Below are 23,737 nucleotides of genomic sequence, written 5' to 3'. Positions count from 1 at the left end.
GGAATGATTGTATTATAGTTCTGGTAAATATGGATTTTAACTTGTCAGTGTGGAACATCTTTGTTACATTTGTAGGTGGCATGTGACGTACAATGTACTTTTTATCTGTTCCTATATTACATCCCATAGTGGAAATGCGCAGTGCTCTCACCAAGTAAATGTGCAAAGACTGCAACTAATTTTCAAACATACCAATAACTTCTATCATTTTGGTGGCTTAGCATGGTCAAACTTCCTTTCTTATAGGCCTGGGGTAAACACAGCATGTGTTATTTGAATGTGCTAAGCACTGTTCGCTCTAAGCTGATATGATGCGCCCTGGATGCAAAAAAATAGCAATCGACTGGCATCATTGACACAACAAAAAATCAGACATTGGTATAGTGATGTTGAAAAATATCCTACTCCATTGTACATGTATGTGTAATTTGATAAAATTAAATTCGCACCTTATATACAAACTAAGTGTAAAAACAAAGGCAATGACAAGCCAAAACATTTTTGTTTTGTTTTGTTATAAGTCACCTATACAGTCACAAACATTTTTATTTTTTCTTGAAAACAGACCTCGACAACAGTCACCAAGTTAACTTTTGATTTTACGGCTTTCATTTTGACTCTCTACAAAATAAGTTATGTTAGAGGGCGCACTGCTGCAAAATATGCACAAATTTAGTGTTGCAATTTTATCAACCAAAGTGTAGTGACTCATGTGGGACAGGATTCTATTTGCATTGTGCTTCTCTATTCAATGTAAACCAGTAAACAAAATAAAGTGGTCAAATGTGATGTCATTCATCTGGAATGTGTTCTTCATTGGTGATGTAGTTTTCCTTGAATATCAGCAAAACCAGGGAGATGTATGATGAAATGCAAATAGGACATTTTTTTATGCTTGATGTATATTTAATAAATATTATCTGTTTTAATTTTTGTTAGGAAGAAGATAAACAGTTCCGATATATTGCTTTGGAGTTATGTGCAGCAACTCTGGCCAACTATGTCATGAATAATAGTTTTGATAAACAGTTATTAGAACCTGTGGATGTATTACATCAAGCGATGGATGGATTGACATACTTACATTCATTAGACATTGGTAGGTTTCCACATTGTTACTGTTGCTAGGCAATAGACCTCAGATGTGGAATGCTGAACATGATTGACAGTAAAGAATGTATAACACTATTTGCTGAGCAAAAATGAGTCTCGGCGACCATTTAAATCTAAGGTCAATTAATGCTGGTCTGCAGGATCATACTATATACAAACCTCATTGGCTTTTCACCAAAATGACATTCACAAATCTAAGACTTGGTTTTTCTGATGTCATATCCAACAAAACAAAACAAAACCAATGAAATTTGGCTAAAAAATGTTTCTGAAAATAAAAGAAAATAAATTTACCATGGCCACAAATATGTTTTATCAAAGCTAATTAAATTTATTGCAAGCAATGATGTCTTCTAATCTGATAACGAGCTACTGGCCTAATTCCTGAAGAAACATTGCTTGCAAAACTGTAGTATTATCAGCTAACTGATGATATTACTGGTTAGGTTTACGAATCAAATTCACAGCTATAGTAAGTGCCTCCTACATGTACAAATAGTAATTTTGATGTGAATCCCACAAAAGTATGATTCATTCATTTTTTTAATGATAAACTTCATGACTAGCAATGTGTGTATACAAATCATTGACATTTTCAAGTGGAATCCAGCTGTTGCAAGCCTGTTTGTCAAATAAATCTGATTGATACTTGTGTAAGTGTCTCATGTTTGAATTTCTGTGGTGTATTTATAGATTGAAATGTTTGAATTCAGTTCACAGAGATATCAAACCTCACAATGTACTCATATCAATGCCCAATGCACATGGCAAAGTTAAAGCTATGATATCAGACTTTGGTTTATGCAAAAAATTGGCAGCAGGGAGGCATTCATTTTCACGTCGCTCTGGAGCGGCTGGTACTGAAGGATGGATCGCTCCAGAAATGCTGTCAGAGGAGGCCAGAACAGTGAGTATAATGTATTAGCGATGTAACCAGATAGCTTGACATATTCAAATGAATGTCTGTGCTTGTATATATCTTTGACTGTAATAGTTTATCGTGCTAAAATTTTGGTGCAACATTTTGCCTATTTTTTAGTATTTGTTAGTAATATTTTTGATAATTTTGAAAACAAATGGACATCATTTCCTACTGGCTACTGATCTTAACTGAAAATTTGGGGGAAAAAATCATACAGTTTTGAATTTGTGATAGTGAGAAAAGTTGATTCTGTCGCTCAAAAAGTTAAATTGATTGATTAAAGTATGGTAGTAATTTCAACTATGAAAATTTTGTGATTGATGTGTTTTAATGATTAGATAAAATTTGCAATTTCCTCTTGTTTATGATGAGAAAATGTATTTATTTCAGACCACAGCTGTCGACATATTTTCCTCAGGATGTGTGTTTTACTACGTTTTATCCAAAGGCAAGCATCCATTTGGAGATTCTCTCCATAGACAAGCTAATATATTATCTGCAGAATATAATCTAGACATGTTAAACCAAGGTATGTTTGTATACTAAAGAAATTACGCTGACCCTTCACAGGTACATGTAGTGTAGTGGTTGTTGCATCAAACTCATGATCAATAACCCAAGTTCAAATCCTACCTGAGATAGAACCCGATAACAAGAATCAATTCCTACCCTGTACCACAGACTCAATGGGTAGGCAAAATCCACTGGCCAAGATTCATTTACTAGTAAATGTGACTTTGGAGGAACCTTGGTTAAGGTCTACAGGTGCTCGTATTCGACCATTATAGTTTAGTGTCATGTAATCCCAAACATAAATATTGTTTCTGTGGAAAAATTCACTATATGTTGCACTTGCTATTTTAAAATTTAATAAAAATATTCAACTGTCACCTGACACAAAAATACATAAAAAAAGAAAAGAAATTACACTATAATATAATATCTTTAACAATGACTTGTTTATCATGTTTTGTTCAACTAAGAGTTGTTTTTATGGTATTTGAACTCGCAGAATCTTTAATGCTGCTATTCCTGTTTTTTTTCTGTTACAGATGACCATACGTCCAGGCAGTTAATATCTCATATGTTAAATCAGGATCCAACACAAAGACCTGCAGCCAATACTATATTAAAACATCCATTCTTCTGGTGTCTTGAAAAACAACTTGCTTTCTTTCAGGTAACTTTTTAGGCAAAGTTTGAAGTCGGGAATTATTTATCTTAGTTCTGTTTGTTGGTGCAAGATCCATTTCTCAGACATGCTTAGACCAACCACATTTAGGTTACACAGATATTGTCTATAATGACTTACATATGTACATCTATTTTCAGTACCATTTGATCAAATATGACTGACTGTGATTTTGGTTCTCAAATTTGCTAAACTCTGATACATTCTACATATTCAGAACCATTTTTCAGAGACAAACATGGCAATTTCTCAGAGACAAACATGGCAATTTTATTCAAACTTATTATCAGTGTCATGCATATTTGGTTACAGGTGTACTTCATATTTGGATAACTGGTGACTATTTTGTTTTTATTTTTGTCCATGTTGAAAGTTTGCAAACACTCATAGGTAATACCACAGGTTGTGGTGTTTTGTGTGATCAAACTTATCTCATCCTTAAATCACATTTGTAAATTTGTCAATAACTATTTTTCGCAGATGAACAGTTGTTTTGTATCAGGACTATAGGTGCAGGTCACACTGTTTTAAGTTAGAATTAAAATGTATGATGATCAATTTTTTTGTTATGGTATTTGTGCTAGTTTTCCTGTCTGGCCTTATTTGGGCAATCTGCAACTTCATAAGATTGGTCATAGTCCTTATTTGGGCATTCTGCGACTTCATAAGATTGGTCATGGTCCTTATTTGGGCATTCTGCGACTTCATAAGATTGGTCATGGTCCTTATTTGGGCAATCTGCGACTTCATAAGATTGGTCATAGTCTATATTTGGACATTCTTTGACCATATAAGATTGGTCATAGTCCTTATTTGGACATTCTGCGACTTCATAAGATTGGTCATGGTCCTTATTTGGGCATTCTGCGACTTCATAAGATTGGTCATAGTCCTTATTTGGACATTCTGCGACTTCATAAGATTGGTCATAGTCTATATTTGGGCATTCTGTGACCATATACGATTGGTCATGGTCCTTATTTGGGCATTCTGTGACCTTTTAAGATTGGTCATGGTCCTTATTTGGACATTCTGCGACTTCATAAGATTGGTCATGGTCTGTATTTGGGCATTCTGCGACTTCATAAGATTGGTCATGGTCCTTATTTGGGCATTCTCCAACATAAGATTGGTCATGGTCTATATTTGGGCATTCTGCGACTTCATAAGATTGGTCATGGTCTATATTTGGGCATTCTGTGACTTCATAATATTGGTCATGGTCCTTATTTGGACATTCTGTGACCATATACGATTGGTCATGGTCCATATTTGGACATTCTGCGACTTCATAAGATTGGTCATGGTCTGTATTTGGGCATTCTGTGACTTCATAAGATTGGTCATGGTCCTTATTTGGGCATTCTGCGACATCATAAGATTGGTCATGGTCTATATTTGGGCATTCTGCGACTTCATAAGATTGGTCATGGTCTATATTTGGGCATTCTGTGACTTCATCAGATTGGTCATGGTTCTTATTTGGGCATTCTGTGACCTTTTAAGATTGGTCATGGTCCTTATTTGGACATTTTGCGACTTCATAAGATTGGTCATGGTTCTTATTTGGACATTCTGCGACTTCATAAGATTGGTCATGGTCTATATTTGGGCATTCTGCGACTTCATAAGATTGGTCATGGTCCTTATTTGGGCATTCTGTGACTTCATAAGATTGGTCATGGTCTATATTTGGGCATTCTGTGACTTCATAAGATTGGTCATGGTCCTTATTTGGGCATTCTGTGACTTCATAAGATTGGTCAAGGTCCTTATTTGGGCAATCTGTGACTTCATAAGATTGGTCATAGTCTATATTTGGACATTCTGTGACCATATAAGATTGGTCATAGTCCTTATTTGGACATTCTGCGACTTCATAAGATTGGTCATAGTCCTTATTTGGACATTCTGCGACTTCATAAGATTGGTCATAGTCTATATTTGGGCATTCTGTGACCATATAAGATTGGTCATGGTCCTTATTTGGGCATTCTGTGACCTTTTAAGATTGGTCATGGTCCTTATTTGGACATTCTGCGACTTCATAAGATTGGTCATGGTCTGTATTTGGGCATTCTGCGACTTCATAAGATTGGTCATGGTCCTTATTTGGGCATTCTGCAACATCATAAGATTGGTCATGGTCTATATTTGGGCATTCTGCGACTTCATAAGATTGGTCATAGTCTATATTTGGGCATTCTGTGACCATATAAGATTGGTCATGGTCCTTATTTGGACATTCTGCGACTTCATAAGATTGGTCATGGTCTGTATTTGGGCATTCTGCGACTTCATAAGATTGGTCATGGTCCTTATTTGGGCATTCTGCAACATCATAAGATTGGTCATGGTCTATATTTGGGCATTCTGCGACTTCATAAGATTGGTCATAGTCCTTATTTGGACATTCTGCGACTTCATAAGATTGGTCATAGTCTATATTTGGGCATTCTGTGACCATATAAGATTGGTCATGGTCCTTATTTGGACATTCTGCGACTTCATAAGATTGGTCATGGTCTGTATTTGGGCATTCTGCGACATCATAAGATTGGTCATGGTCTATATTTGGGCATTCAGCGACTTCATAAGATTGGTCATGGTCTATATTTGGGCATTCTGTGACTTCATAAGATTGGTCATGGTCCTTATTTGGGCATTCTGCAACATCATAAGATTGGTCATGGTCTATATTTGGGCATTCTGCGACTTCATAAGATTGGTCATAGTCTATATTTGGGCATTCTGTGACCATATACGATTGGTCATGGTCCTTATTTGGACATTCTGCGACTTCATAAGATTGGTCATGGTCTGTATTTGGGCATTCTGCGACTTCATAAGATTGGTCATGGTCCTTATTTGGGCATTCTGCGACATCATAAGATTGGTCATGGTCCTTATTTGGGCATTCTGTGACTTCATAAGATTGGTCATGGTCTATATTTGGACATTATGTGACCATATAAGGTTGGTCATAGTCCTTATTTGGACATTCTGTGACCTTTTAAGATTGGTCATGGTCTTTATTTGGGCATTCTGTGACCTTTTAAGATTGGTCATGGTCCTTATTTGGACATTCTGCGACTTCATAAGATTGGTCATGGTCCTTATTTGGACATTCTGCGACTTCATAAGATTGGTCATGGTCTATATTTGGGCATTCTGTGACTTCATAAGATTGGTCATGGTCTATATTTGGGCATTCTGCGACTTCATAAGATTGGTCATGGTCCTTATTTGGGCATTCTGTGACTTCATAAGATTGGTCATGGTCTATATTTGGACATTATGTGACCATATAAGGTTGGTCATAGTCCTTATTTGGACATTCTGTGACCTTTTAAGATTGGTCATGGTCCTTATTTGGACATTCTGTGACCTTTTAAGATTGGTCATGGTCCTTATTTGGACATTCTGTGACCATATAAGATTGGTCATAGTCCTTATTTGGGCATTCTGTATTTTCATATAAATAACCATATGTGGTTCTTACTTAGAAATTGTGGTCCTTATTTGGGCATTGTGTTTCTATAGATCAATATTTGCCACTGTCTGGGATATGACAAACCTCTAAAACATGTAGATTCTTGGCTATACATGTAGTGATAGAATTGGTAGAACAGTGACTCACTACATCATATTCATCTATTTCACTCGCAGGATGTCAGTGATAGAATAGAAAAGCTGCCTTTGGATGATAGTGTTGTTATAGAATTAGAAAAAAATGGAAAAGAAGTTGTAAAGTATGACTGGAGGTCAAATATCACTCAAGAATTACAGTCAGGTGAGTGTATTGAATGAATGTATAATCTTATCTTCTGTATTTGCTTTATTAGTAGCGCATGTACTTATGTAAATGACACATGAGTTTCTACCATCAAAATAAGTCACTGATGAAATATACAATGCATAGAACTCATGGTTTACATGCACTTCTGTTGGAGATGCACTTATAATACAGTAAATATGGTATATGTCATCTATTGTACCATGTTTAATTATTTTAAATGAGTTAACAGATTTATTAGTCCCCGTTGAACATTCCATGTTTTGAGTTCTGTTCTTCTGTCTAACGTCATTTCTCAGGCCTGCCTGTACTGATTTTGTATGGGGACTATGTCATTGTAAGAATTGTTTTCCCAAAATTCCATCCATAGATTCCTGCTTGCATGACACTATATGTCTTTATTGTTTACAGATTTAAGGAAGTTTAGAACATATCGTGGTAATTCTGTGAGAGATCTACTAAGAGCTATGAGAAATAAGGTACAGTATAACTAACTTTTCACTCCCTGTGGACTAATTGCTTGGCCTCTGTTAATTCTTCCATTGCTTGTTCATCTAGATTCATTTTGTTGACTTGCTTAGACCTGGACCAAATTTTGCTATGAGTATCTGAGCATTAGGTTAAGGTATAAAAGGCAAATCTTTTCAAAATCAAGAATACTACTATTTTAGAACTGAATTTCTGATATATAATGATAGATTTTGTTTGAGTTTTCTACTTGTATGGAACCTTGTTGATTTTTCTTATACAGATCTGATTTCACATGATATGGGGAATAAGGTATTACCATGATCATCTAACTAAATGCCCAGGGCACTTGACTTCAAAAATCATGAGTTTTAGGGGGATGGACACTTACCCGAACACCCCTCATCGAAAAAGAGTTTACTTCTTTTGGGGAAAATAAAACTACATAGTACAAAATCAGTTGCGTCGTCATTTATTTCAACAATAATTGTACAATGAAGAAACAGAAATGGTCACAAAAAATATGCACATTTTATAACTTACTGGTTAAACAAGTCATTGAAAATGACACAGTCCCCGTTAAGTTCTCTTTGTGCTCGTCATATTAAAGCGGAGGGGTTGTCGCGAGCATGTCTTTGAAACTTGAGTTCCAAGTGGCGTATACAACAGATTGTTTATTTACATCAAAACACGTGTTTCGTGTCATAGTAATATGGCCAAAATAAAAACAGCTGTTATTCAGCCATCTTTGATCTGATTATGAAACACACTGATATGTATGATGTATGTGCCAAATACGAATGAAAATGGTACATAAATTGTGGAAATATAGTAAAGTCAGATGGCTGTCAATCGGCCATCCTTGACCAGATTTTGAAACAAATTGTCATGGACATGCATTCTAACATGTATAAAGTACATGTATGTGCCAAATTTGAATGAAAACTGACAGAGCACGTCCAAGATACCGCATAAAAAAACAAAAACAAGATGCCTGCCAGTTGACCATCTTTGATCCAATTGCGAAATATATCGTCATGGACATGTATCCTAACATGTATAATCTATGTACCAAGTTTGAATGACAACTGACAAAGCATGTCCAAAATACAACATTTTCAAAAAACAAGATGGCTGCCAGTCGGCCATTTTGAATCGAATCGCTAAACCACTGTATGTGCATATGTCCCACATAAGGTACTAGGCACATGCAAAGAATGAACGGAAGCGGTCGACAGGATTCTGAATTATGACGTTGGATAGACTGACTCACGGACAGACGGACGGTCGGACGGACAAACTCAGGAACTCACGGACGGTCGGGGACATGTATCCTAACATGTATGATCTATGTACTAAATTTGAATGAAAACTGACAAAGCATGTCTAAAATACGACATTTTCAAAAAACAAGATGGCTGCCAGTCGGCCATCTTTGATCCAATTGTGAAATAAATCGTCATGGACATATATCCTAACATGTATAATCTATGTACCAAGTTTGAATGAAAACTTACAAAGCATGTCCAAAATACAACATTTTCAAAAAACAAGATGGCTGCCTGTCGGCCATTTTGAATCAAATCGCTAAACCACTGCATGTGCATATGTCCCACATAAAGTAGTAGGCACATGCAAAGAATGAACGGAATCGGTCCAAGGGATTCTGAGATATGACTCCGGACGGACGCACGAACGCACAGACGGACGGAGACTGAATTATAAGTCCCCGTTTTTGGACTTCGTCCGAACGGGGACTAAATATTAGAGCCTGTTGGAACACAGGCGAAGTTAGAATCTTCATCATTATCAATCGTATGCAAACTCTTAATGCAAAGTATTTTCGGCCATGTTGTTTTCTTGCACGATTTGACCTTCAACAACATCTGACCTGATAAAGTCAAGTCTGTTATAAACCAATCAGAATGCTGTGTTGTACAAATTTTTTTTCTCTGGGAATTTTCAAGGGATTCTTTGTAAAGCAATGCAGAAGTGAATTATCGATGTATGATCTATTGGAACTGATTTTGGCGAAAAAAAGCCATGATTTAAAAACAAAAAATGGTAATTAGCAATTTTTTATAGGTAAACTAAATATGGAATGAAGTATTTATCGTCTTTCACATTCGTTAACAGGTCAAGGTTGAGGCGTAGTTTACATACGGTTACGCATTGACAACATGTTCATGGCGGTTGATATCCACCCTGTATTATATAAATATGATTACCAGTATTCAGGAATGTTTTATGAATAGACAGTCAATTTAGGGGCAAATGTTCCTAAGTGGGGGTGGGTGCTTAGCCGAGCATGGGCACTATACAGGTTGAATATGGTATATAACCACTATTGTTATCATTCCTCTTCATCAGGTCATCATTTATGCAATTTTTCTCCCCAGAAACACCATTATAGAGAACTCCCTGAAGAGGTGAAGCAGTCTCTTGGCACGGTTCCAGATGAATTTATGTACTATTTTACATCTCGTTTTCCTAAACTACTTCTACATACATACAATGCTATGAAGTGTTGTAGAAATGAGAGACTTTTTAGACTGTATTATGTGCAAGATGACGAACTACACAACAATAGCTTAATGGAGGTTGAGAAGACAGTGTTAAAAGAACTTGAGACTGACTTTATTAAAGAAAAACAGATGCAGAATACAGGAGCACATGATACAGTGAATGATGATGCAGTCTGACTAACGACTAGTGCAATGTAGAAAACAATAGAAAATCATAATGATGTCTGATTGCATGCGGTGAGTGATCAAGTCACAAGTCTCAGATGATTTCAACAATTTACACCATATACACTATTTACTCTTGATATCTGTGTTCAGTGTGCCACAAAACGAAAGAAAAATTGTGTTTGGGATGTAGTCTAGGGATGAGAAAGGGAGTGCTCATAAAATGTGTAAGATATGGCACCAGTCTGACTCATTTTTTATTTATTATTTATATTTCAATATTATATGTACTTCATTTTTGTGATGTTTTAATAGTGCCTGCTGTGCATGGCAGTGAATTATAAGCTTTTTTGTAATACGCCAAAGACAAATTTTGGTATTAAATTATGATCTATCTCATTGTACTGCCATGATTTAATTAGTAATATCATATGGTTATGAACTCCCATATTTTTGCAAGAGACAAATATGCATCAGGAATATCTCAAAGTATTGTCCTCAACAATGATCTCAAATTATGAAATAGGAAATATTTTTAATGGAAAAAAATTGATAGTTTACTGTGTATAACGCATGTATTTTTACACACTGCATTTTACTATATTAGGGGTCATATTGCTTTGTTGTATACGATTTAATTGAACAAGCAAGATTTTTACTGTACTTCAAAATTCTGTCCAAAAACACTCACTACATTGTAATTGAAATGATAAAATATTGATTTGTGGGATGTTGCTAAGCAACCAGTCCTAACATTTTTTTAAAAATGCAAGACTATCAATAAGCTCTTATTGAGGTATGGGGGAGTGTAGTTTGATGTGTTACGTGTACATGTCTTAGTACAGATTGCATGTATTTTAATTCTTGGTGCCTTGAGTGTGCAATATTTTTACTTGCTATTTTCTGAATATCGTCTGAGTGTCCGGTAACGGAGACACAATTGATAATACCTTGGCTAAGTGAGACAAACATGGGGTGACTTTGGTAGTTCAGAATAACATGGGCTGACTCTGGTAACTAAGACAAACATTTGGTTTCTTTGATAACTAAGACAAACATGGAGTGACTTTGGTACCAGAGACAAACATGGAGTGACTTTGGTACCAGAGACAAACATGGAGTGACTTTGGTACCAGAGACAAACATGGAGTGACTTTGGTACCAGAGACAAACATGGAGTGACTTTGGTACCAGAGACAAACATGGAGTGACTTTGGTACCAGAGACAAACATGGAGTGACTTTGGTACCAGAGACATGGGGTGACATTGGAAGTTCAGAATAACATGGGTTGACTTTGGTAGTTCAGACTAACACGGGGTGACTTTGGAAGTTCAGAATAACATGGGTTGACTCTGGTAACTAAGACAAACATTTGGTTACTTTGATAACTGATACAGGGATGGGTAACTAAGACAAACATGGAGTGACTTTGGTACCAGAGACAAACATGGAGTGACTTTGGTACCAGAGACAAACATGGAGTGACTTTGGTACCAGAGACAAACATGGAGTGACTTTGGTACCAGAGACAAACTCGGAGTGACTTTAGTACCAGAGACAATACTTTCGTAGTTCAGACTAACATGGGGTGACTTTGGTAGTTCAGACTAATGTGGGGTGACTTAAGTACCAGATACATTACTTTGGTAGTTTAGACTAACATGGGGTGACTTTGGTAGTCCAGACTAACATGGGGTGACTTTGGTAGTTCAGACTAACAGACTTTGGTAGTTCAGACTAACATGCGGTGACTTTGGTAGCTAAACAAACATGGAGTGACTTAAGTGCCAGAGAAAATACTTTGGTAGTTAAGACTAACATGGGGTGACTTTTGGTAGTTCAGACTAACATGGGGTGACTTTGGTAGTTCAGACTAACATGGGGTGACTTTGGTAGTTCAAACTAACATGGGGTAACTTGGTAGATGGTAGATCATTGGGTAACTTGAACGCACTTTGTATGCCTCTATACTCACTCTCATTTTTCATTGGTTAATGGTAAACTTAAAACACATTCAGTATTGGCGTAAGAGTCACTTGTGTATTCTTATCAAGTCATTCATAAAATTACTTTTTCACTATGTTGACACTATTGAGGTTTAGTATGTCTATTTTCTAAAAACAAGATTTCTATATGTATATATTTCAAAGAAATAATAAAGATATATCTCACCTTCATATGATGCTGTGTTTTTTATTTTATACACAAAACATGAAGACCACAAGGGATTCGAGGTGTGTCTGATGAAACATTGTTCTTAATTTATATATATAGCGCCCTCATGTGGCAGTAAGTATCATTGATTTTCTCTGTTATACAAGTATGTGATCTCATGTCGTGTGATTATAGGTTCAGTTATGGTTTGTTTGTAGTGCTGGTTAATGGGAAAATAAAATATACTATCACAAAGATTTCTCGACCAACAGCTCATAGACTGTTGCCACTTAACATTGACTACTTGCAATTAAATGTGCATTTTTACGTTTTTATTATATGCAGAACACCTCACATTGAAATTTGACAAATGATAAAATGATTTGACAACAAATCTCGAAAATACTGAAGTTGACCTGCACTTAAAGATGTGATGTCTAATCATTTAGTCAAACATACATGTAATATTCGTTGTTGTGATCATTAAAGTTCACCTTACTAAGTTAAATTCAAGGCCCCTGAAATGTTTTCAGGTATCATTGAAAGTAGGAACGTGCCAGAATCTGTTATTTCAGGGTTATTTATGTGAGATTTCAGGTCAATGAATGTGGACGTGTGTTCGTATCCCACTTCTGACAATGTTGTTTTACTCTCGGTAACTTTGCAGACTCTCACACGTTTTAGCTTGGTATGACTTTTTATTGTTTCGTGTGATGCAGCAGTGATTCAAAATTGACATTTAGTTTCATTTAGTTTTTTAAATACTGAACATAAAATTGCCGAATTATTTTCATCAAATTCATGATTTAAACGGTCTATGTTACTAGCACATAAAAGCTCGATATATCTAACATTAAATGTATGTCAGGATGGCCGAGCGGTCTAAGGCGCCAGACTCAAGAATTAAATACCTTGCCCTAATCTCAGGATTATATGTGCTAGTATTCTGGTCCAAAGCAAAGTCTGAAATCGGGAATTATTAATCTTAGTTCTGTTTGTTGGTGCATGTGTGTGTCTGCCTTCAAGATCCATTTCTCAGACATGCTTAGACCAACCACATTTAGGTTACACAGATATTGTCTATGGGTATCACAATAGAAGACAGGATACGAAACTTAACGAGCCTGGTAGTGTATACACACTACGCAGTTACGGGATAAAGTGACAGCGAGACGATATACTTCAGCTATGGATAGTATTTGTTCTGGAGAACATAACATGTATCATCGAGAGTTTGGTAACAACAGGTAATTACAAAGAAATCACAGTATTTATAAACCGCCAAGGATTCACACCGTGTAAACAAATTTTGGAGCTGATTATATAATTATGAGTGTTTCCTATTACGTTAGTATAAGTGGCCTTGATCATTAAAATGGCTTAAAGCAGTCAAGGTTGTGCTAGTTTTCTATAGCTTTACATGCAATATCAAACAGAAACACATTGAACTAACACTAAAAGGATGGAGGTATGTAATGGCAATCTTGAGCTTCAACCTGAGCTTGCTCAGAGTCAACCTGAGCTCCATCCTGAGCTTCAACTTGGGCTTGGGAAATTGTTCACAGCAGAAGCTCAAACAAAGTTGGGACACCTGCACTGAGTTCCAACCTGAGCATCTATAAGATTACATCAGCTGGGTTGAAGTTGAATATTATGTTTTCAATTTAGCAATTGCCCAAGAGTTTTGTTACGGTCACCTGCTGAACCCACAAAAATGCCACACACGTACATACTTTAAAGAAGTTAGCAAAAACAAAGTCACTACAAAAGATCAGGAAGAAGAGATAATTAAAAAGCTGGAAGACATAGAACACAGTAATCAAGAAAACCAGTTTTTAAATCATGAAATTACAGATAAAGAAATAATCAGTTCTATGAAGAGACTAAAGAACAACAAAGCATGTGGAATTGATGGCATACCAGCAGAGATGCTAAAACACAGTAACTCGCAGATAAAAAGAGCACTGAAGAAGCTATTCAACCACATATTACAAACAGGACAGTATCCAGACAGTTGGAATATAAGCTTATTAACTCCTATACACAAACAAGGGGATCGCTTTGATGCAAATAATTACAGAGGAGTATCTGTGGGTAGTTGTATTGGAAAATTATTTAATGCCACAATTAATAATAATAATAATAACTTTATTATACTACTAAAAACCTTCAGAGGGTTTTTGTATGGTAAGGAACATAAATACATACAATACATAAGAGATAAAAATAAAATGTTAGTAAAATAAAAGAAAAAAATAAATTAATTACTTTCTGTGGTTTTAAAAATTGTGCTCTTTAAGTATTTTGCTAAAGCTATATTATTCTCCATAATCTTTTTAAATATGGAATTCACATCCATTGTGTAAATATTTATTGCACACTCATCAAACAGTTTTTTTCTTTGTTCTATATAGCCAGTACAAAATAGCAGGAAATGTTTTTCATCTCCTAATGCTTTAGTGTTACATTTATTACAGTGTATATTTTCTAATTCTATTTTGGGCTTTGTTCTTCTACCTAATTCTATTTCTAAGTTGTGGTCACTCAGACGGAATTTTGAAAGCATTTTCCTGAGGCTGAAATTTGAAATGTTTTGCAAATAATTTTCCATATTATAGCTTACTTTGAATAGTTTGTATGTTCTCAGTTTTGTTCCCCTATTTTCATTGGTTTCACTGAAATTTAGTTCTTCTCTCCATCTTTGAATATAAATCTCAGATAGTCAGAGTTTTACTTTTTTTAGTATTTGATTCCAATTTTCCATATTGTGATCATTTTTTATTTTAATTAGATCATGTCCCAGTGTAGCATTAATAGTCCTTACCCAGTTTGAATTAATTTTCATCATTTCATCCAGGGCTAATTTTAAAATGTGATTATCTGGCAGACTATATAGTCTATGGCAGTATTTAATTTGAGCCAAATTAATTTTTAATTTTACTGGTAACCTACCAAGTTCTGCTTTCAAACCACTAATTGGCGTCATTTTACTCACTCCTAGGATAAACCTGTAAAAATGACTGCAAACTTGCTCTAAACTGTTACTGTCAGTTGTGATGTCATTGGCCCAGATTTCTGCACCATACATGAGTATAGGTGAAATTAATTGGTCGAAAATTTTCAAACTAAGTGCTGGTGAGATTATTTTGTGGTTTAAGACTGTTTGTCTGATGCTGAAAAGAGCATTCATTGATTTATTTTTTAACATATATAAGTTTGTTTTAAATTTCCCATTTGGAGTAAATATTGCCCCTAAATAGCAAAACTCGCTAACAGCTGTTATGTCTTGGTTGTTGATTTTAAAATTCATGTTTTTAATCAGTCTGTTGCTGCAATTAAATACCATGACTTTAGTTTTCTTTACGTTTACTTCTAAATTCCAATTTATACAATAGTCATTTAATTTGTTCAGACAGCTTTGTAGGCCGTCTTCCGTTTCTGAAATAAGTGCAAGGTCATCTGCATATTGGATAATAACAGGTTAGTTATGTACCTAGAAGAAAACAACATCATTCACCCAAATCAAGGAGGATTTCGTTCGAACCATAGAACAACAGACCACATTTTAACATTACACACAGTTATCAAAAAGTATCAAACAAACAGCAAAAAGCTTTACTGCAGTTTTATAGATCATAAGAAATGTTTTGACACTGTCTGAACAGAAGGACTTATGTACAAGCTGCAAACAAACAATATACAAGGTCATCAAACATATGTATCAGAACACACAGTGTGCAGTTAAACATATGTATCAGAACACACAGTGTGCAGTTAAACATATGTATCAGAACACACAGTGTGCAGTTAAACATATGTATCAGAACACACAGTGTGCAGTTAAACATATGTATCAGAACACACAGTGTGCAGTTAAACATATGTATCAGAACACACAGTGTGCAGTTAAACATATGTATCAGAACACACAGTGTGCAGTTAAACATATGTATCAGAACACACAGTGTGCAGTTAAACATATGTATCAGAACACACAGTGTGCAGTTAAACATATGTATCAGAACACACAGTGTGCAGTTAAACATATGTATCAGAACACACAGTGTGCAGTTAAACATATGTATCAGAACACACAGTGTGCAGTTAAACATATGTATCAGAACACACAGTGTGCAGTTAAACATATGTATCAGAACACACAGTGTGCAGTTAAACATATGTATCAGAACACATAGTGTGCAGTTAACTATGCAAGAAAATAACACCAAGATTCAACCTGGAAAATGGTGTTAGGCAGGGATGTCCATTAAGTCCCACACTTTTTAACATCTACATAAATGATTTAATTGATGAACTAAACAACCAAAACAACTTTCCTCCACAGCTTAATAACAAGTTAATACCATGTTTATTATATGCAGATGACATTGTCATCATGTCAGAAAGTCAAGAAGGTCTACAAACCTCCATGGAGGGCCTGCATAGCTATGCAAACAAATGGGGACTGCAAATAAACGTGAAAAAAACAAAATCAATGATATTTACAAAGAATGGATACAATACAGAAAAACTTAACATAATGTGTGGAACAGAACCCATTGAAAAAGTCACAAACTACACCTACCTTGGTGTCAACTTTAACACCAATGGCTCAATGGATTCCACAATGACCAGACTTGCTGAGAAAGCCAGAAGAGCAGAAAAAGCACAAACATCAATCTTGAATGCTGATAACAACAATTCAATTAAAACCAAACTTTTTGAAACCACACAAATTCCAATTTTGACATATGCAGGAGAGATGTGGGGCTTGTGCACAAATAAAAAATGGGATACAACATGTACTGAAAAATTTCACCTCAAATTTTGTAGACATGTTTTAAATATTAACAACAACACAAGCAATATAGCAGTTAGAATGGATTCTGGTAGATTGCCACTTGTCTATTATTTACACTATAAGTCATTTACATATTTCAAACACTTGATTTCATTAAAGGAAGACAATATTGCATACAATGGATTGATTGAAATGCAGAATCACACCCAGAATGATCACTGGCTGTCAAGACTAACAAAAATTAAAAAGGAATACAGTATTAATCAAGATGTCACAAAGCTAAACTTTCAAAAAATCTCAGCAAGTCACTGTCTTGATATCTGGAAGAAGGACATGCAAAGGGCTGATTCAAAACTCAGAACATATCAGCTTTTCAAAAATGATATAAAACAAGAAGTATACATAGATCAGCTTAATGATAGACAGGCAATCAGAATTCTAAGCAAATTCAGACTGAGCAGCCACAAATTACATATAGAAACAGGTAGACATACACGACCAAAAACAAATATTGAGGACAGAAAATGCAGAAAGTGCCAAGTCATAGAGGATGAAGTGCACTTTATCACAGAATGTGTACTTTATGAATCTGAAAGACAGGAATTATATTCCTTGTTTGATAACATCAATGGTATCAAAAAAAAGGACAAATTTATATGTATTATGAATGCCCATACTAGACAACAATTACTGGGGTTAATTAAATATATCAAAACAGCGTATACAATAAGAGAGCAAATAATATTACCACAGTAGTTTACTTTTTCTTGTTTGTTTGTCACACTTTTTGTTTTGTTTGTTTTTAACTTTATTACCTTCTACATGTGTAGAAACCAAAAAAGAATTGTCAAATTTTCTTTAACGTTGTAATAAAGCGATATTCTATTCTATTCTATACATAAGACCGAATATATTTCTTGAAATATTATGTTGAAAATAAATCTCGCTAAGTGAAAGGGAACTACTTTAAAGATTCACAGTACTGGTAAACGCTGTAGCCATTGTTTACTAATCACTCAAACCCGTAAAATATCTTACTTTTCCAAGCTACGTTGACATCAATATCTGTATTATGTGGGGATTATACTCATGAGCGCCCAGTAGTAAAACAAAATACATAGAAATGACTGTTTCACCACAAAATAATGGTAAGATGTATAATCTGCAAGGTATGCTGAGAAATGTTGTGGTCTCTGGTGTCAATTATTTTCGGTACATGTTTTTCCAAAAAACATTATTGTCTCCCACCCACCTCCTAAATGCCAAACAACACAACAAAATGAATGTATCTTCTTTTTTTATTCTGAATGTTTCTAACATGGAATGACAACCATGCTTTATTGTACTTAGATCTATGTCCATTTTTAGGATACGACTTCAATAAAGACTATTATTATTATGAAGTACAATATTCCCTTCACCTTTCTGTCAATGTATTACTATGATATTTATAGTTTTGTTGTGCTTTTGAGGTGTTTTTGTCTCTAATGTTTTACCTTTTTTGTTTATGTTTAAACAATCTAAGGTGACTAATCACTAAATAGTCGGCTTTATATATCTGTCATTTTAGGGTACCAGTATAAAGAATTAAAATGCAACAATACAGAATAATTTGCGACTTGAGTATATTCACAGTCCCTAGCTCAATCCTGTATAGAGGGGTTGTGGTATATTGAATAAAAAAGTAAGAACATGTCAAAAGTCTGTTTTGGGTGTAGAGATACGTGTTAGACCTTGAGTTTATGTTTGCTCTTAATGTAGCTTGTAATCAAACAAACCAGGGCATAGTCTAGCCTGGTTTTTACCCATCAAGCACTGCAAAATTTTAGTTTTTGTTTTGTATAATTTGGGGTAGATAATCAAATTCAGTTAAATTACCCGCCTTCAAATATCTATGAATATACCCCTTTGCTTATAGGTATGCTAATTTTTGTGTTGGTTCAATAAGTAAGCTGTTAAGGTAGAGATGCAGTTTACCTGACAGGTATTTTAATTGGTTAATTAGGAAACCAAGATGACCTCCCTTGTCCACAAAACTATATATTTTCAGAAAGCTTATTATATGAATTTTAAAAAAATTTTAGTATTTTTTTTATGGACACTGTAGTTTGAAATATGCACAAAAATGTGCTTTTTTGGTCAAAAGTGATTTAAAAAAAATTAGCTCCTAAACCATGCTTCTGTTTCCTGTCAAAATTGGTTTATGGGTACATCTGTTTACTATGAAGAAATCGCCGTCTTGAAAACTGTCAACCAGTTGTCAATTTTGCAGGGCAGCAGCCCAAATTTCACTACTTCAAGTTTATGCATAAATTAACACCCAGGCTAGTTGTCTGTACGATTGTTGTAACACTGTTCAACCAAAAACAATGTCCCGACGGTGTTTTGAAGATAAACACATTGTCAATCATTTGTGAAAATTTCAAAACAAAAGGTCAAAGCGTCTAGGAGCTATTTTTTTTTTTAAATTTCTGGGATGTGCTCTAAAAAAAAGTTGAGATAATTGCTAATTTGCATATTATTGCAAGAAGGCCGGGGGACCAATCTAAAATCCCTGCAACTCTAAATATATAAACCCTAACTACGAAATTTATATCATCTAAAATTATAATAGTACTATAAAATAATACAACCTATGGGGCAAAGAAAACAACACGCTGGCACAATACAATAAATCATAAGCGGTGCGCAGCAAAACCCTCTACAAAAATCAGCTGGTCATGCCCTACGCATGTTGAAATCATGACGTCACTCACATAGTAACTTTCCAAGACCAACTTGGCAACAAAAGTCACGCCGTTCAGCCCATACTGCGTCAAAGTAGAACGCACTCATATATTTTAAAACACGGGAAAATTAGCATGTTAACGAACAAAAGAAATACTGCTTACTCCTAGGATTATACATACAAGACAAATATAATAACTCAAAAACTAGGTCACCAACATAAATTCTGCAAATTATCCTTGACACCAGAAAAACTTTCAAAACAAAACACGCCGGTTAATACAACTCAATGCTGACTAAATAATAAAAATAAAGGGCTCATTCACAATACAAAATGAACTACTCTAGGTGATTTTAACCCAATCATGTGTGGCCTACCTACACTAATATCCTCCTTTGAGGACAACAAATTAACCCCGTGGGTCTAATACCCATTGGCGCAACTCAACAGAAGTCATGGTTACACATTCTTCAATATTTCTGGAAATGAACCCTAATTTTGGGGCCAATAGATGAAATTTGAGTACATTTTCAGTTTTTACTTAAAAAATTTGGCTATTTTTGTCCCAATCTTCTGAAGCGAAGTGCTATAAACAGGACTATTTTGTGAAGAAAAGAGGAAACTGGTGGTGAAAAGGTTAACAAATAATAATAATATTTATTTATTTACCCAATAATAATAATAACAATAAGAAACACTGAAAAAAATATAACAAAAGTAAGCCATACAGAAAAACAAATACGAAGAAAAACAAATGGTAAGAAAAATACATATATATATTGGGTAAAAAGGAAATCAGAAAATAGCTTATTGCTAGTCTAGTCTGATTTCCTATATACATTGGAAGTAAATTATAATGTATATAGTAGAGAGCCAAAAATAAGTATATTAATATGAAGATTAACTAACCAAATTAATAAATAACTAAACAAATAAATATGAAAGTTAATACAAATCGGTGATGAATAAACATATAGCTTATTAATCAATAAGTGGACAAATATGTCTGTATGGCATCACGCTTTGCCGACACCACCAGCACCAGCACCAAATGCATATCATATAATCGACAATGACAATTACTTGTTATATATTGGGTAGGATTGTAGATATTATAGTTTGCTGTATCTTGAATACAAGAAGACAAATCCAAAGATGGCCATGTTTAAGACGTATAATTTAACCTATAGGTGTTTTAGAATTGATCCTGAGAAGCGTGCCACTGCCACAGATTTATTGAATCATAAGTTTCTTGCCAAGGAAAAACCAAAAATCAAAGTAACAACAGAGCATCCACAGTATGGTAGAAGTCATTCAGGTTAGTGGTCATTGTTCATATTCTACACTGTCCTGACATGGGACAGTATGGGAAATGTTTACTTATCCAGTTTACTTATTTCTTTTTCAGTTCCATTATCTTAATTATTATTAGAACCCAGTTCAGTAGCAAAGAAGGCACATAAAAGTGTTTCATCAACATCAGATTCTTTTACTTCAACAGTGGATGATGATCTCAGGTATGTACATCATTTCTCATTGATCTCTTTAATCAGTTATCTATTGTTATACTTCTCTTTGCCTCTGCATGTCCATTGTTACAAGGCAGTTTTCATTCAGAATTCTTTGTTCACAAGTACTTAGAAAGTATTCTTTTATTGTTCTAAACATTCTACATTTATTTGGTCCAAACAATTAGCCTGGAAAGGACTGTTTCTATGTTGAAAACTGTTGGCATTTACTTAGTAACCGGGTTGTATTTCAGAACAAGGTTGTTCTCACATGATCTAAGTGGAGATTACTACTTTTTTCTCTTATTGATAAATGATCGAAGCTAATTTTTGAGCAACAACACTTGGATATTAACTATGAATTTTCAGACCTTGCCCAAATCTCAGTGTTATATGTGCGAGTATTCTGGTCCACGAATGTGGGCGTGGATTCGAATGCCACTTCTGACAATGTAGTTTTACTCTCGGTAACTCTGCAGACTCTCGCACGTTTTAGGTGAGTATGACATTTTAGTTTTCGTGTGACACAGCAGTGATTCAAAATTGACATTTATTTTCATTTAGATTTATGAAGACTGAACAGAAAGTGTGGAATAATTTTTCATCAAATTAAAGATTTGACCGGTCTGTGAAGCTAGCACATAATCGCTCGACATATCAAGGATTAAGTGTGATACAGCAGTAATTAAAAATTGAAATTTATTTAATTTAGTTTTTTAAATACTGACCAGAAATTACCGAATTATTTTCATCAAATTCAAGATTTAAACGGTCTATGTTACTGGCACATAAAAGTTCGATATATCTCACATTAAATGTATGTCAGGATGGCCGAGCGGTCTAAGGCGCCAGACTCAAGGATTAAACACCTTGCCGTAATCTCAGCGTTATATGTGCGAGTATTCTGGTCCACGAATGTGGGCGTGGGTTCGAATCCCATTCCTGACAATGTAGTTTTACTCGCGGTAACTTTGCAGACTCTCGCACGTTTTAGGTTAGTATGACATTTTATTTTTCGTGTGACACAGCAGTGATTCAAAATTGACATTTATTTTCATTTAGATTTATGAAGATTGAACAGAAAGTGTGGAATAATTTTTCATCAAATTAAAGGTTTGACCTGTCTGTGAAGCTACACATAATTGCTCGACATATTGAGCATTAATTTACTGTAAAGATGGACGAATAGACAACTTGCCCTATCTCAGGGTTAATTGTGGGATTATTCTGGTCCACGAATGTGGGCGCGGGTTCGAATCCCACTTCGGACAATGTTGTCTTACTCTCGGTAACTTTGCAGATTTACGCACGTTTTGGCTTGTCTGGCATTTTATTTCTCGTGTGATACAGCAGTAATTGGTCCCCGTTCGGACGCAGTCCGAAAACGGGGACTTATGTTTTGCCCTGTGTGCGTCCGTGCGTCCGTGCGTCCGTCCGTCCATGCGTCCGTGCGTCCGTCCGTGATCACCTGTATCTCGAACATGCATGGACCGATTAAGTTCAAACTTCACTCATACATCACACATTATATGGGACATATGCACATGCATTTTTTTCATGATCCGATTAACGATAGCCGAATAGCGGCCATTTTAAGGCCGAAAATGCATCAAAATCGCACATTTTCACCATTCCGGACCCGGATCTCAGTTATGCATGGACGGATTTTGTTCAAATTTGGTACATACATTAAACATAATAGGACCTTGATGCACGTCATTTTTTTTTGGATCGGGTTCGAAATGGCCGACTGGCGGCCATTTTGTTTTAAAGAATTCAGTTCTGGATCCGTATCTGAGACATGCTTGGATTGATCGAGTTTAAACTTCACACACACAAGGTACATCATGTCACAAATATGTATGTGCATTTGTTTCATGATCTCATTAACGATAGCCAAATGGCGGCCGCTTTAAGGCCGAAAATGCATTGAAATCGCACATTTTCACCATTCCGGACCCGGACCTCAGTTATGCATGGACGGATTTCATACAAATTTGGTACATACATTAAACATAATAGGACCTTGATGCACGTCATTTTTTTTTCGGATCAAGTTCGAAATAGCTGACTGTCGGCCATTTTGTTTTAAAGAATTCAGTTCTGGATCCGTATCCAAGACATGTCTGGATTGATCAAGTTCAAACTTCACACACACATGGTACATCATGTCACAAATAGATATGTGCATTTGTTTTATGATCTGCTTAACAATAGCGGAATGATGGCCGCTTTAAGGCCAAAAATGCATTGAAATCGCACATTTTCACCATTCCGGACCCATATCTCAGTTATGCATGGATGGATTTTGTTCAAATTTGGTACATACATTAAACATAATAGGACCTTGATGCACGTCTTTT

The 23,737-nt window shown here is 35.2% G+C and overlaps 1 protein-coding gene across 1 annotated transcript in view; it reads left to right on the top strand.

Annotated features, from left to right (window-relative positions):
- LOC102809207 (serine/threonine-protein kinase/endoribonuclease IRE1-like) overlaps nt 1-12,360 on the top strand; it is a 47,836-nt gene extending 35,476 nt beyond the window's left edge. Inside the window, exons 13-19 of the mRNA XM_085502533.1 lie at nt 940-1,099; nt 1,827-2,020; nt 2,426-2,564; nt 3,088-3,215; nt 6,897-7,020; nt 7,435-7,502; nt 9,891-12,360. Of these exons, the coding sequence (XP_085358659.1) occupies nt 940-1,099; nt 1,827-2,020; nt 2,426-2,564; nt 3,088-3,215; nt 6,897-7,020; nt 7,435-7,502; nt 9,891-10,193 (1,116 nt within the window). The 3' untranslated portion in view covers nt 10,194-12,360. The remainder of the gene's footprint in view (nt 1-939; nt 1,100-1,826; nt 2,021-2,425; nt 2,565-3,087; nt 3,216-6,896; nt 7,021-7,434; nt 7,503-9,890) is intronic.
- Nucleotides 12,361-23,737: the final 11,377 nt, after the last annotated feature.

This window comes from Saccoglossus kowalevskii, chromosome 8 (assembly GCF_978046115.1).
Source record: "Saccoglossus kowalevskii chromosome 8, keSacKowa6.1, whole genome shotgun sequence".
Classification (NCBI taxonomy): Eukaryota; Metazoa; Hemichordata; class Enteropneusta; family Harrimaniidae; genus Saccoglossus; species Saccoglossus kowalevskii.
This window is presented reverse-complemented; position numbering and strand designations above follow the sequence as displayed.